Source organism: Ananas comosus, linkage group 15, assembly GCF_001540865.1.
Source record: "Ananas comosus cultivar F153 linkage group 15, ASM154086v1, whole genome shotgun sequence".
Taxonomy (NCBI): Eukaryota; Viridiplantae; Streptophyta; class Magnoliopsida; order Poales; family Bromeliaceae; genus Ananas; species Ananas comosus.
The window spans coordinates 10785004-10803878 of record NC_033635.1 but is presented as its reverse complement, the minus strand read 5'-3'; the positions used below and the strand labels follow the sequence as shown (position 1 = coordinate 10803878).

General features: G+C 31.6%; 1 protein-coding gene across 2 annotated transcripts; it reads right to left on the bottom strand.

Annotated features, from left to right (window-relative positions):
* LOC109720892 (cytochrome P450 90B1-like) lies at positions 5840-13296 on the bottom strand. Of its 2 annotated transcripts, XM_020248237.1 has the most exons (8): positions 12906-13294; positions 12490-12814; positions 12043-12195; positions 10577-10834; positions 10226-10318; positions 9863-9941; positions 8574-8680; positions 5840-6533 (listed from the first exon to the last, which is right to left on the bottom strand). In XM_020248237.1, the coding sequence occupies exons 1-8, from the start codon at positions 13139-13141 to the stop codon at positions 6234-6236; spliced, it is 1551 nt and encodes a 516-aa protein (XP_020103826.1). In that variant the 5' UTR covers positions 13142-13294; the 3' UTR covers positions 5840-6233. The 2 variants fall into 2 exon arrangements, with proteins under 2 accessions (XP_020103826.1, XP_020103827.1); XM_020248238.1 differs by lacking the exon at positions 10226-10318 and having other exon boundaries at positions 12906-13296.

The following is an 18875-nucleotide window of genomic DNA, read 5'->3' as shown; positions in this document are numbered from 1 at the left end:
ATGTACTCGCTAGTAGAGTCAAATAATTAAGTTTGAAACCCTTTTGTATTTTTCAAATAAAGTAATTTGTCACGGCTTAAAATTATTATTATTATTAATATCATTATTTGGATTCCAAAATATCGCGACCTTAGAAATTTCTGTTGCAAAATAGTTTTTTAATAAGTCTTACTGGACTTTGTGGTTAGTACCCGAGGTCCCAAGTTTGAATCCTAATTGATTCACATTTTTAGCTCAGTTTATTTCTAAATAAAATGAACGAATCGGATAGCATGCTACCTATCTCCCAAAAATAAAAAAAATTTTTTTTTTTTTTTTTTTTTTTTTTTTTTTGGCTCTCTCTCTCTCTCTCTCTAACCACTCGACCAACCTTTCCTCTTTCTTGCTTCCCTCTGCTTTGGCCTTTTGTTCTTATTCGGCTAAAATCAGGCCAATACGTTTGAATTTTCGTTTAAGTTTATCTATCGTTTTCTATAATATTATTTGTTTATAATTATTTTTTTTTCTACGATCTACTCTACAGTTATTTAGATCTTCATCTCCCTCTTGCTTCGTTCTTTCGCTGTTGTACAATATCTACAGTTATTTCGATTGGACCGACTCACGTTCGAAGTGGCGGGAGGTCGGTTTGGGGCTAGTCACAATTGAGACTCTTGGACACTATGTCTAAGTGAATTGGTTGGATCTTTCTAGCAGTTCGAACTTTGGGAATTAATGGCTCATGCCAACGATCCAACCAATATGATTTAAGCGATTTAGCCTTTCTGAGAATCGAATTAAATAATTTTCGACATCATTTGCTTAGCGTTCAAAAGATTTCAAAATTAATAATTTTTATGACTGATATAAAATAAATTTCAAATCGCTTCATCACTAGATAAGTGACATCAATAAAACTTGATAAATAGTCTAGCTGTTCAGATAATATTTAATAATATAAATCATCACCGAAAATGATTCCGAACTATTCTAGTTTTACTTTTTTAGCTAATAACAAATTTATATGTTATTGCGTTAGCATTGTAAATACTCTCTTTTAAGCTTGTTCTTGTAACTTTACCCACAGCGTTTTATGGATTTATGATAAGTCACTTTCAATTTTCTTTTATTCACTTAATTTGTACAACACTTCTTAAAAAAAAAATTGATGAAAATTAATGGTAGATAATGTACAAGTAAAAATATATTTTTTGTTGTGTAAATTTATCGAACTAATTAGTATTAACTATTTTGTTCATACTTAGGGATGTCATGTGAACGCATCGGATGCGGTGCGGATTTTAAAGAATTCGGACCAACCAAACCTGAAATCCGAGCCCGAACTCGAATTAGACAGATTTTTAAAATCCGTATCCAAAATTGAATAGTTGAATCCGACCAAAAGTTTGAAATCTGAATCCGAATCCAAAAACTAGAATCGAAACAATCATTTCTTTTTACTATATTTCAATATATATTATATTCAAATCTAAATTTTTAAAATTCAAATCCAGTTATAATATCAAACATTTATTTATATTAGATTATATAAAATTAATTCGGATTCGGATAAAATTTTAGATAAATTAGTCCAGTGCAAATTCGGATATAAAATTTCGGATTTCTATATGCATTCGAGCATCTCCATTCATCCTCTTATCAAAAGAAAAAAAAAATCCTATGCATATTCCAATTTACGAAAATACCCACAATGAGAATGCACAATAAGTTATTGCGGCCACAAAATAAATAATTAACTAAAAGATAATAAATTGGTCTTTTATCATAGAAAAATAATTAAGTTATAATTAAAGGTAATAAAATATAAAATTTTCCATGTTCATCTGACAAATAAGACAAAGAAGCAAGAGATTGACGTAGATTACGTAATTAAAGATGTAGTTTGGTGTGACAGTTAAAGGATTAATTATTCTAATCCCATGACTCTTTTGTAATGTTAATTTAGCCCCTAATTTTTTACCATTTTCTTTTAACGACTGACTGAATCTTTTACTTGAACAATTAACTATTAAGGGACTGTTTGGTTGCAAGTAGTTATAATTGCACTTCAGTTGTAAGTGCTTGCAGATCCAGTTTGATATTTGATTTGATATATTTGAATTTAACTACTGTAATTTGATATATAATTTAATATATTTGAATTTAACTACTGCAATTGAAACTGCACAAGTGGATTCACTAGATAAAACTTTAGTGGGGAGCTCTCCAATGTCGTCTCGTTGGGGAGCCACCGATTTGCTCCCGGCGTTAATTTTGTCTCCATTCATTTATTCGTTGAGTGTTTTTTAATATTAAAATTCAAACAGATTTTTGAACTCGTAAGCGGAAAGATTATAATTCTTAGATAGAAATATAAGTACTCATGACGACATATTAGGGCTCCCCAACGAAGCGTTGATGGAAAGCTCCAAATTATATTCAAATTGGCTGCACTGAAATAGTTGGAGATCGACAGAGTAAATTTAAATAGCTACAGCGCTTACCTCTCTAATTATCTTTTACATGATTTTTTTTTCTATTTTAGGAATAATTTAACCACCACATATATAAAATAATAAAATTTTGTCAGTGGACTTCTGCAACTGCATGCAACCGAATAAATTATTGAGAATTATAATATTTTTTTATTAATTATAACTAATTAAATAAGATATATGAAGCTGTAACTGTTGCATTTCCTACTCTATATATATTTTTAACTATACTGTATTCATAATTAAATTTAATCAAACAACTCCTTACTGTGACACAAATTAGAGATCAAATTATGGGTTACCATGTGAACAATATACACACACATATAATGACATAGATTGAGCTTTCAGAGCCTATTTCATCATACAATTGTATTGTAGGGGTTGATTAAAAGTGGATAGAAATTAAAGTCCCAGAATTAAAGTGTCGTATGTCTCATAATTCGTGGACCAAAAGTGTAGTTTATCCTAAAAATAAAATCGATTAGCTTAGCCCAAAAGGCCTAGCCCAAATTCTAGACATGGACCTTGGTCTCATGTGATTGTTACTCTTTATTTTGCTTATTGGGCCTAATAGTTTTTGGGATTCAAATTTAAACTCCTATAAAATTAACCATGTTTTTTTAAAAAAAAAAAAAAAACCTTGTTTATTTGCTATATAAGCTATGGACCTAATTATGGGGTTTGATTTCGTAGAGGTATTAATATTCTCTGGTTCGTTATATAAAACTGTACTCTTTAAAAGCTTAAGTTATTAGAAAATGATTCAGCAACAGCGATGGCTCCATTCGAGTCGATCTCATCAACTTAGCAAGGGAAACAAAATTGAGTAATTCTTAGAACCCATCATCCAAAATATTAAACTCACATAGATTCATTTATACAACAAATTAAAAAGAAAAGGATAAAAAGATTTAGAATTTGGTGTCAACTTCTTAGGGCAATAAGAATGTATAAAAACATTGCGACTAAAGCATCTACGTACAAATTTACATGATCTCCTCTTCAGCCTATACAGAAACTACTACTAATAATATATATCAATAGTTCGTGACCTGATCTATCAATAGCAATTTCCTACTGCCGATGTAGAAGCGTGATTTGCTCTGATACCACTTGTTAGAAGCGTGATTTTTTCTGATATCAATTGTTGGAACTAGTATTTGTGTTGATACCAATTATATAACCCAAGATCTAAAATCGAACAAAATAATATGGAGAAGAGATATTGGAGGAGGAAGAAGATAACTAAACTAATACTTTATTAATAAAAGGCAAAATTACATTCTGAGCCAACCCCATGCAGCCATATCTACTATAATTTATTCATCTAATTAACCCATGCCTAACTATATATAGTCATCAAATCATAACAGATGATAAATCCAACTTTTACTTTGGATAACTACAAATCCTAACCNAACTAATACTTTATTAATAAAAGGCAAAATTACATTCTGAGCCAACCCCATGCAGCCATATCTACTATAATTTATTCATCTAATTAACCCATGCCTAACTATATATAGTCATCAAATCATAACAGATGATAAATCCAACTTTTACTTTGGATAACTACAAATCCTAACCATAATCAAATAAAAGATTTAGATTTATCTGTAACTATATTTTTAATTAAGTTTGGATTATTATTTCCAACATCCTCCTTTAATCCAAACTTATCTTCAAGCTACGAACTCCGTGAAACGCGCATTTTGATTTTGCAATCTCTGTTGCTGTTGTTGTCGTCGTGTTCAAGTTGTGCAACATGATACCTGTTCAATGATGTTGCCATGGTTGAAATCTTTGCCATCTTTAGTCTTGATTATTCATATCATCCTTAAAGATCCGCGGATTCCTGCGAATATCTGCATTTGATATTTTGGGTTCGCTGGTTTCATTGTGTGCACCTTGCACTATGCCAAAACTCTGTATTTTTAATTCTATATTTTCGTGTGCCTTTTCCTTTTCTTCATCTACATCCTAATATATGAAAAAATTTTTACTAACATTAGAAAAATTCTCAACTTCCTCTTTCACTTGATGCATAACTACTTTATTGACAGAAAATTCTTTAATCATAACATCATTGTGAACTTTCTCGTCGATATGAGTTGCACCGTTTTGATCATCAACATACTTTTCATGAATCTGATCTTCTTTATAGTTTTGATCAGATCTTTCTTTGCAAATTGGGGCTTCTTCTTTATGGTTTTGATCCGATCTTTCTTTGCAAATTGGGGCTTCTGTATCTTCGCTGTTGAGTTGAATTTCTTCTTCTTCTTGAATTTCATTCTCTTCTTGCAAATCTTCTCCTCCAATTTTTGATAGCATTCTCCACGCTTCCCGTGCCGTCTTTATCGTTGAAATTTTTTCAACCAACAATAGATCCACTGCTTGAAAAATACATGATAGAACTTCTCTATCTCTTTTCTAAATTCTTCTTTACCAAATTCTTTTTCATAGTTACAATTCTCCACCACATCCCACAAATCTTGGGATTCTAAAAAACATTGAACGGTGATTTTCCATCGTTTAAAGTTCGTTCCATCGAACTTTGGTAAGCTAGGTTGAATAAACCAATTATCTAAATCCATAACAAAACTTGAAAATTTGAAAAATAGGTTTCAGATTTGTACCTTTCTATTTGGATGCCGTTTTTAGTTCATCGAGATCTCGCCGAATATTCTGTATTTCGGCTTGCTTGCCTAGCTCTCATGGCTATCTAGTCAAGTCTTCTTGGATCTCTTCCGGGGCTCTCCTTGCTCTCTTTTCCTTACAATCACCCGCTGTCATGTGTTGTGCGGAGACCAATTTCTTCAAAGTGATTCATTCACTTTGGTTTCACCTGAACGTCACCTTCGTTGATCAACTACGAGTCGCTTGACTTTGACATAGTTATCCGGTACTTTGAATCTATATTCTTTTCGAATATGCTGTCATCTGGTTTATGAGTCACATAGTACTTTCTGGCTCTGATACCAATTGTAGAAGCGTAATTTGCTCTGATACCAATTGTAGAAGCGTGATTTGCTCTGATACCACTTGTTGGAAGCGTGATTTTCTATGATACCAACTGTTGGGACTAGTATTCGTGCTGATACCAATTATATAACCCAAGATCCAAAATCGAACAAAATAATATGAAGAAGAGATATTGGAGGAGGAAGAAGATAACTAAACTAATACTTTATTAATAAAAGACAAAATTACATTCTGAGCCATGCAGTCATATCTACTATGGCTTATTCATCTAATTAACTCATGCCTAACTATATATATATAGCNCTGATACCAATTATATAACCCAAGATCCAAAATCGAACAAAATAATATGAAGAAGAGATATTGGAGGAGGAAGAAGATAACTAAACTAATACTTTATTAATAAAAGACAAAATTACATTCTGAGCCATGCAGTCATATCTACTATGGCTTATTCATCTAATTAACTCATGCCTAACTATATATATATAGCCATCAAATCATAACAGATGATAAATCTAACTTTTATTTTGGATAACTACAAATCCTAACCATAATCAAATAAAAGATTAATTTAGACTTATCTGTAACTATATTTTAATTAAGTTTGGATTATTATTCCCAACAGCCGAGAGAAACGGGAGATCTGAATCTTTCAGAACTGCAGTGCAAGCTAAGATCGTCATCCGAACTTTTCGAACAACACGAGGTTACGAAGATACTCTTCTGACGTCGGTTTTAATCAATCTGTATTCAAAATTCAAGTAGGTGATCTCAAATCGCGCTAAAATTCTCTCTCTTTTTCCCCCTCTCATAAAACCCTTTTGATACATTGTCAATTAATGTGTCACATGTAACTTTGTGAACTTTGATGGGCAAGCCCTTCTGGAAATCAACAAAGGGGAGTGCAAGGGCCTGATCAGGCTCAGCTAACTCCCACCTGAAGTTCAGCACCAGATGGTGCAGGAAAATTGCAATCTCTAGTTTCGCCAGCTCGGATCCCGCGCACAGGCGCGGGCCGCCGCCATATGGCATGAAGCTATTGGCCGTCGCCGCGCCACTTGAGCTACTACTCTGCAAGGGATTGGGAGTATTTTATGTATATATATATATATATATGCTTGAGTTCTAAGTTCTCATTCATTAATTCAAATCATGGAATAAGTTGGTGGTTTTCAATATTGTTAAAACACTTCATTAGTGAGCTAGAACTAATTGTGTTTCTTTCACTTAGCTCTATTTAAATGATATTTTTCATTTATTTTTTTTAAAATGATGAATCAGTGAATATCCAGATGTCTTAGTATTGAGATCGATACTAATAACTTATAGATAAAAACATATCTAAACTGCAAATCATTTGGAATTGACTATCCAACTTTTCAAAATTTTAATTTTACTACTCAATATTTCAACGATACTTTGATTTTAAAACTTAAGCTAATTACTTACTGTAATGAATTTATAGTTGTGAGAAACTGTATAAAATATGCTAACTAAATCTGTAAATGTAAATGACGAATTTAAATTGTGAAATTAAAATAATGATCACTGATACAAATCAAATAAGTTGAAAGGTTGCATATATAGTAGATTCAAAATGGTCTGTACTTCGTATAGGCTCCGTATGTTTCGACCTAGTTTCGTTCTTGTCTATTAATTCCCCTTTAAAAGTATAGTACGAACACCAAAGCGGGAAAAAAAAAGAGAAAGCGGGATTAATCTCAACTAATGAATCTCACTAGTTAGATCGTCGCTATTGATCGATATCAATTCCACCTTAATTTGGAATCGACAATAAATACACTATAACCTTATTATAAGAAGTCACTTATTAGGCCCCAAAGTTTGATTATTTGCTCAACACTTGGCAAAGGACTAAAAAATTGACTAGGAGTGTGACAAGTGAGTATAAATGCATGAATGTTGTCACAATCTCTCTATCAAAATCTAAGAAGATACACGTGTGAGAGGGCATTCCATTTTCAAGTTAACATCAAATTCATTGGAGTAGTAAGCCAATTTGTTCTTTCTAACATGATTAGTCACATGTTTCAAGTAAAAAAACAAACAAAAAACCACTAAATTAATTGACTTGTTCTGTTTATTGCATTACTATCTGTAAATTCATATATCGATTAAATATTACATTTTAATTGTTTTAAAAAAAATTTCTAAAAATCAAATAAAAAACTCTTGAATAGCCGAGTGTAAAATTTACAGCCAATAATAAAATGTATGGATAGTATCTTTTTTTATTTAATGGGTGTTTTTTTTATTTATTTTAAAGGGTGGTTGAGTGGTCTACTCGTTTAGAATGCTTTTATTGTGAAAACAACAAGAGAAAGAAACAAATTTTGTCTCATTAAGATTAACAAATTAAATATCCAGTTAAAAAATTATATATAGAACCTTTAAAAAAAAAAAAAAAAAGAAACTTAATTAAAGTGAGACAAAATGGAATTTTGATGCTGAAGGGACCACAAGGATCTCAAGAGGAAAAAAGGAATTTGTATAAATCGAGTAGTCAAAATTACATAAGGTAGTTAATTTTATGAATTTTACTTACTAACATAATGTATTACTTATGTCAAAAATTAATATTAATTAATCCTCTAAACACTTGTTAGAAACCTGCACGCCAATATTTGCATGCACCAATTTTACTAATTAGGGCCTATTTGGTACTGATATTATCGAAGAAAATATATCGTAACTAAGTCATTGCGATATCCAAAATACTATATTCTCATGATCCCTTAGGGTGCGTTTGATTTTCCAAAAAATATTGCAGAAAATAGTTTTGTGACTGCAAAAATATTTTTTTGGTTTTCTAGATTTTTTTAATTTCGAAAGGAAAATGGTGGAAATGAATATTTTCCATTAAAAAAATTTCAAAATTTTTTTTTCACACTTTTCGAAGAACCAAACACCCCAATATTAAATTCTCATTTTATAGTAGAAATAATTATAGTAAAATTAAACTTTTTATTAAGAAGTGGAGAGCACTAAAAATAATTAATCAATGTTAATCAATGGATAAAATAATAAATGAGAGTGGAGTGTAACAAATAATAATGGGGATGAATTAATTAATTATTAATTAATTATTACCTGCCACCTCCAAGGATTGAACTTTTGAGGATCTTCATGCATGGTTGAATCCAAGTGCACTGCATCAAACACTGGGAGAATTTTCCATCCACAAGGAATGTCGTACCCTTCCAAAAAATATAAATTCTCAATTGTTTTAGCCCCTTAATAATTACCAAATCCTCTTTCAAAATAAGTAAAATGTAAAATAATTAATAACTTACCTGAACTATCAGCTATTTGAATTTAGCTAATATGTAATCTTTTAAAATTTTAATTTTACTATCTAACCTTTCAATTTGCTTGATTTCAGTCAATCGGCGGTATTTTGACTCTAAGCTTAACCTACTTGCTTATTTTAATAAACTTGTTATTGCAAAAATTGTATAAAATATGCTATCTAAATCTGTAAAAATAAACGATATATTCAAAATTTGAAGTTAAAGTATCGTTTGACTAATTCAAATCAGACAAATTGAAGGATTAGATAGTAACGTTAAAATTTTTAAAAATTGGATGGTCAAATCCAAATGATTTATAGTGTAGATAAGTTTCAAACATTTTTACATATATAAAATAACTGCAAGGTGTTCTGGTAAAAAGATCTTTCCAAATGCTACTTATATATATATATATATTATTAATGGTGCGCTACTGCTAACGGTATGCTCTATTAAGTTCTCTTTATTAATACTATATAAATTTTGAGACGATCTGATGATTGAAAAATCACAAACACGTTGAATTCATGTGCTTTTAAAAGTATAGGAGCTCCACTCTCTCTCTCTATATACATATTGATATTTTTATATAATAAGTGAAATTAGCGTTACGCTGTTATATATATATATAGATAGATAATATCACTATCACTCATCAACAACATTTAATGGATATTTTTAAGGGGGCACCTAGCAACACTTTTAAACCACCTTAAATGAGATTAATTGTCGCACCGGGCGTGGTCCCTAACATCACCCATGAACACCATGAACATAAAATTTGTGTCCACGGATTAATCTCGCTCGTAGTAATGTTTCTTCGTGTGCAAAAATTTTTGGTACACAAGGAAAATAACCTAGCACCTAACCCCTAACCACTTAGTAATGTTTATATATATGTGTATATTTATATGTATCAAGCTATATATAAAAATTCTAAACAGTTTCTATTTTATGTATCTAAAACGGTCCACATATATACCTTTTCCTTATATATTAGTTGTACATAGAGTGAGAAAGAGAGAGAGAGAGAGAGAGAGAGAGAGAGAGAAACGAAAAAGGAGAAGAAAAAAAATTCTACGTACGTACCTTTGTATCGTACATGCTTGATTACTTTTCGGTGCAAGAATCTAACCACGTTTCCCAGCCGCAGAGTCTCATTTATTACCTTAATGAACCAACGAATATATATATAGTGTCACGTATGTAATTAATGTGTACTTGCATATCTAAGCATTATTATACGGACACACTTTTGCTTCACTTTTACTTATTATTAATTATCATAAACGCCACTAACTTTGAAAGAAACTACATTTTCAAGCAAATATATGTGTATCATGAAATATTAGATTTCATAAAGAATATTTATGCATGCAAATTAATAATTTTGCAGTAATGTGTTCACTTATTGATTACTAAAAGTTAAGAGGAGAAAGTTTGATTAATTACACATTGAGTGAACTCCATCTGCCTATAATCCTCCCAGCTCAATCTACACTCTCCTCTCTTCTTCTTCGCCTCCGCGATTTCGAAGTGCTCTTCCTAATGATACAACCAATTTTAAAAAAATACCTTTCAAAAAAATTAATAAGAATGCCTTTACGAAAGAACAATAGTATTAATGAAACACGAATTATTATAGACCAGATCAGATTTATTGAATCTTATCAAGTTTGTCATCATGTGAATATATTTTGACCAGATTCAATATATTTACTCTAGTCTTCTAGTTCTTATCGTTGAAAATTAAGAGTGCATGCTCTAAAGATATATAGGATCATTTTGAAGTTTTTTAAGTACCCTCAATTTTCGAACTGCTTCGGGACACCCTTCGAGGAAGAAGATGGCTAAGGCTAAGGCCACCGACGAGGTCTCGTGGCCGGCGAAGAGCATGCTGAGTAAGAGATCGAGAATTTGTTCTTTCGAAAAATTAGATTGCTTCAAAGCCCATCCGAGGAGATCGTCATCGTCTTTAACTCCTTCAAAATTCTCTCCCGTGGTTTTCTTTGTCCTCTCTTCCATTTTCCTCTCTATCGCCGAAAGTATTGTTGTTCGCGACTGCAGAAGAGAAAGAGAGAGAATATATATATCACTTAAATCAAGTGAAAAAAAAAAAGTAAATACATTGAAAAAAAATGATATATTTTGCAAACCAAAAGAAATTAAGAGGGGGAATATATATCAAATTAAATTTCTTTCAAGAAAAGAGGTAGATGAAACAAAAAACAACTATATACTTTTCTTAGGGCATGCATGTTTTTGGCCGTGTGTACATATATATATATATATATATATATATATATATATATATAGTTTGAAATACTATCAGTAGCACTAAGCTATTGGTGTTATTAGGTTTTCGGCCTTCGGATGAAAAAATGTACGATTAGGATAATATGGGCCCTCTAGAGTTGAATGAATTATTGGTTTAATAGTATAATTTAACGGATGAAAATAGTCAAAGATTAAATCTAACGGCGGAAAACTTAATTGATAACACCAAATGCTTTGTGCTAACGATAGTATCCTAGCCGGTCTCTCTCTCTCTCTCTCTCTCTCTCTCTCTCTCCCTCTCTCTCTCTCTCTCTCTCTATATATATATATATATATATATATGTAAAATTGTCATTTGTTAATTAACTTGTTTGACATGACATGCTTAATTGGTTTTGTTTTTTTTTTTTGGCACAATAAAAGACACTAATATAGTATGTAACTAATCTCATTTTAACCAAAAAGTTAATTAATATGCAAACAAATGATGATTTAGCATTTTGGCTATACTAACTTTCCTTGCATGTTGTATCATATAAAGTAAAATCAATGATGAAACCCTTCACAATCATGTACAATAATTATGAGGTGGGCCATCTGAAGCTTTTTCATTTATAAAATAGATTCTCAGCATAAATAAGAGGCAGCTGGAGCAATAAATCACTGAATGTGACCTCACACTTAAGTAGCATAATTAAGTTGGAACATTCAATCTACTCTGCTCTTTAAAAAGTGGTTTAAGCAATACAAAAAATGAATATACCTCTCTAACACTTTGTTTATATATAATTCGGCACCCAAATTTAAACTTGTTACTACAACTTATTCGATAAAATATGGAATTGGAATCATTAATTCATTTATACATTTGCACAATAATATTCTGAATTTTGGTGACAGAGATCTAACAAACAACTATATAAGTTTTATATATATAAATACGCTAATTAAAATAAAAGATTAGAAAGATTAGTTAGATGTATTTTACATGCCTTTAGAGCCTTCGAGTATGGAGTTCCAGGGAAATTGAGAGGAGGAGATACTATCCCCTTCATGAAGGTTATGTATTCGCGCCGCAGCTTCTCGGTCTCGGCCTCCCCAGGATCCATGCTCATTATGCTCTTCGCCATCAAGTTAAATGTAAACTGCAATAGAAGGAATACATATACAAAGCTAGGGTTTTTAGCTAAGGCCATTCTTATCAAACTTAGCACCACATAGCACCTACTTAATTAACTGCTAAAAATAAACATCAGTAGATGTTTTTGTTATAGGTAAAAGTTGAAACAAGCTTTCCTAAGAGTACTACTTTGAACTTTTTCACTTAAACATTACTACTTTTAGAAGCAGCATTTTTTGGAAATAGTTTTACTGAAACATCACTTCTGTAGAAGCTTCATCGATTTACCAGTTATATATGTACTTGATCGAAAACGAACCTTCTTCACTTCCTCTTGCGCCGAGAAAGGCGAGCCCTCCATCCAAGTGCCGAGCACGAGGAGCGCGTGGTGCTCCACTTCGGGAAGGAGGAGGGCTCGCAGCCTGCTGCTGCTCATAAAGTTCACGGCGATCGTCCTCATCTCCCTATGCATCTCTCCGACGAGGACCAACATCGACCACTTCCCCAGAATCGCTCCGATGCTCCTCGGGTAGCTGCACTCGAACAACCTCCCCTCGTTCTGCAGCACGAACCGGTTCAGCCCCGCATCCGCCGATACTATCGTAGGCTTGCCGAATAAGTTCGACCGATAGATCTTCCCGTACCTACGAACAAAACCGACACGACACAACACTCGATGCCTTGTCGTCTCGATACGTACTTCGAAAGCCGTAAACGTGGACCTGGGTTAGTTACCTAGAGATGTGATGCTCCATGAATTGGCCGATCGAGGTGGCGACATGAGGCTCGAGGTATGCGAATGTTTCACCGACGAAAGGCCATCCGACGCGACCCGGGGGAAGGTTATACTTGCTCTTCTTTCTCTTCCATTTGGTGAGATAGGTGTAGAGGAGAAGAGGTAAGAGAACAAGAGAGAGGAAGAGGAGAAACTCTTCTACTACTTGAGAGAGAAAGGAACAAGGGCTCCACATTGGTCTTTAGAAGGTGATCTATACAAGTATTAAGAGGGAATGAATGGTATATATATATATTTTTTGGTTTAAAAGGGCAACTCTTAATATACAGCAAAAAGGGAATAAGAGAGAGATGGATATATATGGAATTGGTTGTAAAAGGGCCAATCCCTCTTTAGATATATATATATATATATATATATATATATACAGCAAGAGAATTGAATTACTATACTCTTATAAGTTTGAAAATTTTCATATTTATAATTTATTTTCGATGACAAAACTTTCAAAACGGCAACCCATGCAGTTAAACATGTTAGCACTTGAAATTTTTAGAAAACTAATTTCATAATTTTTCGATATCATTTATCTTATGATAAAAAAAATAAAAAATTTGATAATTTTTAACGACAGCATAAAATACCTGCTAGCACTACAACAAAAATGGTCTATAATGACACTTTTAAATATCGGTATAGATAAAAAAAAAATATTGCTGGCTAAATTACCGACATTTTCAAAAAGTGTTGCTATTTGTGGGGTCGGTAGGTATATAATGACAGTTAAAGAGTGTGTCTTTATAACCTAAAAAGAGTGCTACTAATTTATCAACACTTATTTAAGCATTTAGCAACCGTCGAAACTCTACCTCATTGACTGTGGTGGCGGAAGAGGAGAGGGAAGAGCTTTTCGTCTAAAATTTCAGTGGACTGGGGGAGAGGAGAAGGGGAAATAGTAATCGATTTTATTTTTTTTTTCTATTTGTAATCTAGCCAAATGGGCTATATGGGGTGGGTTGAGTAGAATAACCTTTTATTTTTGATTGGATTGGTCTTTATATTTAGGCATTAGTAGATTTTTTTTTTAGTTTTGGCGTAAATGGGACACTTATACAAAAATGTCCCAAATATGTGTCCCTATAATCTAGTTCTGTTGTAGTGTAGTTTAATGGTATAAAAGTATCGGAATCAAAATTAGAACAAAATTGAGGAGGTTGTTTAAATACAAAAGCGATCGTATTAAGAATATAGTCACTCTTTCTAAATATATAGTTGTTATATTTATACTACACCTGTGGATGATTATTAGTTATTCTATTATACAAATCCACAATAAAAAGTTAGGAATAAGAAATGAATTCATGCTTTAATTTTGGTGCGGCTAGTGGGACCCTAGAGAGAGAGAGAGAGAGAGAGAGAGAGAGAGAGAGAGCTATGGTAGTGTTGAACAAACCGCCATAGTCTTTGTATAAACCGTCATAGTTTTTGTGTTTCTTGTTGCCTTTTTTTTTCCTAGAAGATGCTATATATCTTAGGAAATATGTATATTATGAGAGAGAGAGAGTTGGGCTAGAATGCTATTGATAGCAAAAATCTTTTTTTCCTATCAAATTTTTAATATTTGGATCAATTTCTTTCATAATTTCTAAACATTAGATTAAATATTATGACCCAGTTGGGACCACTCAACTCTAAGGGATTAATATTATCATAATCCTACAATTTCTCATCTAAGAATTAAAAACTTGATAGTAAAAAGGAGCTTTCACTATCAATAATATTCCGGCATAACTCTCTCTCTCTCTCTCTATATATAGAGTCCGGCTAATATACTCTTATGAGTACGATTGCCTTCATACTCATAAGTTGTGTTCAATGATAGAGCTTCCGAATCGACGATCCGTACCGTTAAATATTATCTAAAGCATTTAAAACTTTTGGAAATCAAATTTTATAATTTTTTTATATCATTTACCTTACGATCAAAAGCTCACAAAATTGACAATTTTTAACGGTCGATATGAGATATTTGCTAGTTTAACGGTGAAAAAGAATCAGAATATATTGAATTTTTGATAAAAAATTCTATTCACTACCTAAATAAAGATCAATAACTCCGATCTTAAATTGAATGATTTGATCATCCATTTTTAGAATGCCATTCGATTTTAACCGTTCATTTTATACCCGCTTGATGGACTTTATAATGATTTTGAAAAATTACGAAATTTATTCTCTAGAAGTTTCAAATACTCTAGATCATATTTAACAATGTGGATCGTCGATTCGAAAAGCCTAACATCGAAAACAACTTATGAGTACGAAGAGCTCTATGCTCATAAGAGTATAGTAGCTGGACTATATATATATATATATATAGAGTTGAGCTAAAATACTATCAATAGCAAACGGGCTCCGTTGCGACCCATTTGTTTTCAATGATAGAGCCTCCAAATCGACGATCGGCACCGTTAAACAAGATCTATACCACTTGAAGTATTTAGAAATCAACCCCTTTGATCATTTCTAACCTTTTGATTAATACTATTATCCTATGAGGACTACTCAACCCTAGGGGTACTACTCAACCATAGGGGACCGCAATCATCCTAACCGTATAATTCTTGATCCAATGGTCAAAAAGTTTGAAGTATCAGATTCTCTATATTTTTGATAGCATAGTAGCTCTACACTATATATATAGTGTAAAGCTACTATGCTATAGAAAGTATAGAGCATTCGATACGTTCGATATTTTGACATTTGGATTAAGAATTATACGGTTGAAATGTACGTTAGTAAAATGGCCAATCCCTCTTTATATACATATAACAAAGTGAACTGAATTACTATACTCTTATAATTACGAAAATTTTCATATTTATAAGTCGTTTTCGATGACAAAGCTTTCGAAACGGCGACCCACACAATTAAACATGTTCTAAAGCACTTAGAAACTTTTAGAATATCAATTCTATAATTTTTCAATGTCATTTATCTTATGATAAAAAAAATTAAAATTTTGATAATTTTTAACGACCGGCATAAAATACATGCGAGTTTAATGGTATAAAAGTATCGGAATCGGAATTAGAACAAAATTGAGGAGGTTGTTTAAGTACAAAGGCGATTGTATCAAGAATATAGTAACTCTTTCTAAATATACAGTTATTATATTTATACTACACCTGTGGATGATTATTAGTTCTTCCATTATACAAATGGCCAAAATAAAAAGTTAGGAATAAGAAATAAATTCATGCTTTAATTTTGGTGCGGCTAGTGGGACCTGAGAGAGAGAGAGAGAGTTGGGCTAGAATATTATTGATAGTATTTGATCATTTTTGCTATCCAATTTTTAACCCTTGAATGAGAAACTGTAATGTTAGAATGATATTAGTTCATTAGAGTTGAGTGATTTTTATTGGGTTATAATATTAATTTAATCCAATGATTATAAATGATCAAAGAAATTAATCCAAAAGCTAAAAACTTGATAGCAAAAAAGGACAAATATTATTAATAGTATTCTAACCCAACTCTGTAGATCATGTTTAATGGTGTGGTTCGTCGATTCGAAAGTTCCAACATCGAAAACAGCTTATAAGTACGAAGGGCTCTATACTCATAAGAGTATAGTATCCCCACTCTATATATATATATATCTATATATATATATATATATGAGTAGAGCTACTATGCTATCGGAAGTATAAAGTAGTTGATGCTTCCGATTTTATAGCTTTAGATCAACCCCATTGATCATTTCTAACCATTTGATTAATATTATTAACCAATGAGAATCACTCAACCCTAGGGGGACCACTCAACCCTAAGGGGACCACTATCATCCCAACTGTAAAATCTTTGATCCAAGGGCTAAAAAATCGGAAGCACCAACTACTTTATACTTCCGATAGCATAGTAGCTCTACACACACACACACACTCTCTCTCTCTCTCTCTCTCTATATATATATATATCCCTGCAAACACAGTAAATTACTAGTATATTCCTAATTCAACTTTCATATACCGTCCCTATAAAAATTTTAACATTTTTAAATGTCCTTCTGATTTGTTATTGTTCTAAAACTATTTATATTTTAAGTGAAATGTTATTTTTGACATCACAAATATGTCCCTCCAAAGTCACAATAGTGTAATATAAGAGGGGCAAATATGTCGAGTTGTCTCATAAACTAATCATGATTATGTATTTAACCTATAGTTAACTAAAATTTTCTAACATATTCTAACGGAATAGACATATTTAAAAATATTAGAATTTTTACAGAAATAATATATAAATATTGAACTTTTCAAAAATATATTTATAATTAACTATATTTGAAGGGACATGTATAAAATTAACTCTATATTAAAGTGATCATTTGGGTAAATATGGCTTCACGTAAGATAGTGCAGAGTCTAATAAAAATTGAGGTACTAATTTTATGCAAAAATAATGTTGAATTAATATTTGCTCTCGTATTTAAGGATTATTACATTATTTTTTATATGAAACATCTCTTAAAATTAATGAAAAGTTTCTCATATGGTAGGGATTAATTAATAACATACAATACAATTAAAATTCTACACTCATGTTCAAATTTTATTTGCCTATATTTTATTCAATAAAATTTAATATTTAATAAAAATAAATATATACAAGTTTGACGTAAAATTCATAGTAAAATAAATAAAAATTATGATAAAATACTATCTTATTTTTTTTATAATATTATATTATTATCCCCCGTTATCTCATAGGAGTGAAACGGCCAAATACGATCTTATTTTTGACGAAATCATATCCCTATCAGTGTCGTTTTCGGATGCAAATTCGGATACGATTATATGTCGCTGTTAAATTTTGATATCCGTATTTGCATCATATCGAATCTGGTGTAGGATTTGATCTAAATTTATTCTAATTATTTAGCCTAAAGCTGTCCAAAATACTCGATATCCCATTTTAATCTGGACCTTATCCGGATCCGAACAAGACCCGATAAAAAAATGATAGTATAAGGATAAAAGAAAATCCATTAAAGTTTCGGGGCATGGGTCCAGATACTCTATATCTATACCTGGCTTAGATCCAATCCAAACCCAATCATTTAATGCGTAGGATTCGAAATAGTTTTCAAATCTATATCCGAACCTGGACCCAGTGAAATACTGAATAGTAAATAAAAAAGATTTGTAGTTGAGGAATCAATTTTAATAGAAGAGGTCTTTGTGTATTTTCATCTCAGTGAAATCTAGCTACTATGTTTAACAATTTTTTTTTGAAAAAAATTACTCATTTTTTTTAACCCCAGCCGTTCTGTTTACTGTTTGAATCTTCCTCTCTAAACAGGGTCCTTGTTTATTGCAGGAATTAAAGAAAGAAATTAAAAAAAATAAAACAGAAATCAAATCTTAACAACTCTTTTTGCCTCTCTCATCCTTTTGATTCGGTGCAACTCATTAGAATGTGAGTTTTGTATAGTGAGAGATTTATAATGTATCTACAAACTATTTAATAGTTTATAAAAAATATATACATACGGATATTCGTACCTAATTTAGACCCGACACATATCCAATCTTAAGCTACGAGTATACGGTAGTCGCTACCTAAATCCGCTCAAATAAACTCGATGTGTACTGTGCACATTAGTAACTTAAATATCCAGATCCAAACCCGGCCCAAAGTTAAATGAGTATGGCATATATTTCTTTTTCTATCTATTTTTTATAAAGTACTAGTACAATATATCAACTATTCAGATCCGACCCGGCCAATAAATTAGCAACTTTAATAAAGTTTAGCCTTAAAAAATTAAATGAAACTCTATTTCCCTTTATTATTATACGGCGTCCTACTCACACGAGGGGTCATGATTGGCTGGTCATAGATATCTTTATCTACCAATCCATATCTTTGCCGGCCAACAAAAATGCCCTAAAATATTAAAA

Excerpts from the sequence above, each read along its gene's own strand:
- LOC109720892 (XM_020248237.1), bottom strand. The coding sequence starts at position 13,141 with ATGTGGAGCCCTTGTTCCTTTCTCTCTCAAGTAGTAGAAGAGTTTCTC. Across the intron at positions 12,196-12,489 it reads CGCAAGAGGAAGTGAAGAAG|TTTACATTTAACTTGATGGC; the intron begins GTTCGTTTTCGA and ends CTTCTATTGCAG. Across the intron at positions 9,942-10,225 it reads AGATGGAGTTCACTCAATGT|GTAATAAATGAGACTCTGCG; the intron begins GTAATTAATCAA and ends TGGTTCATTAAG.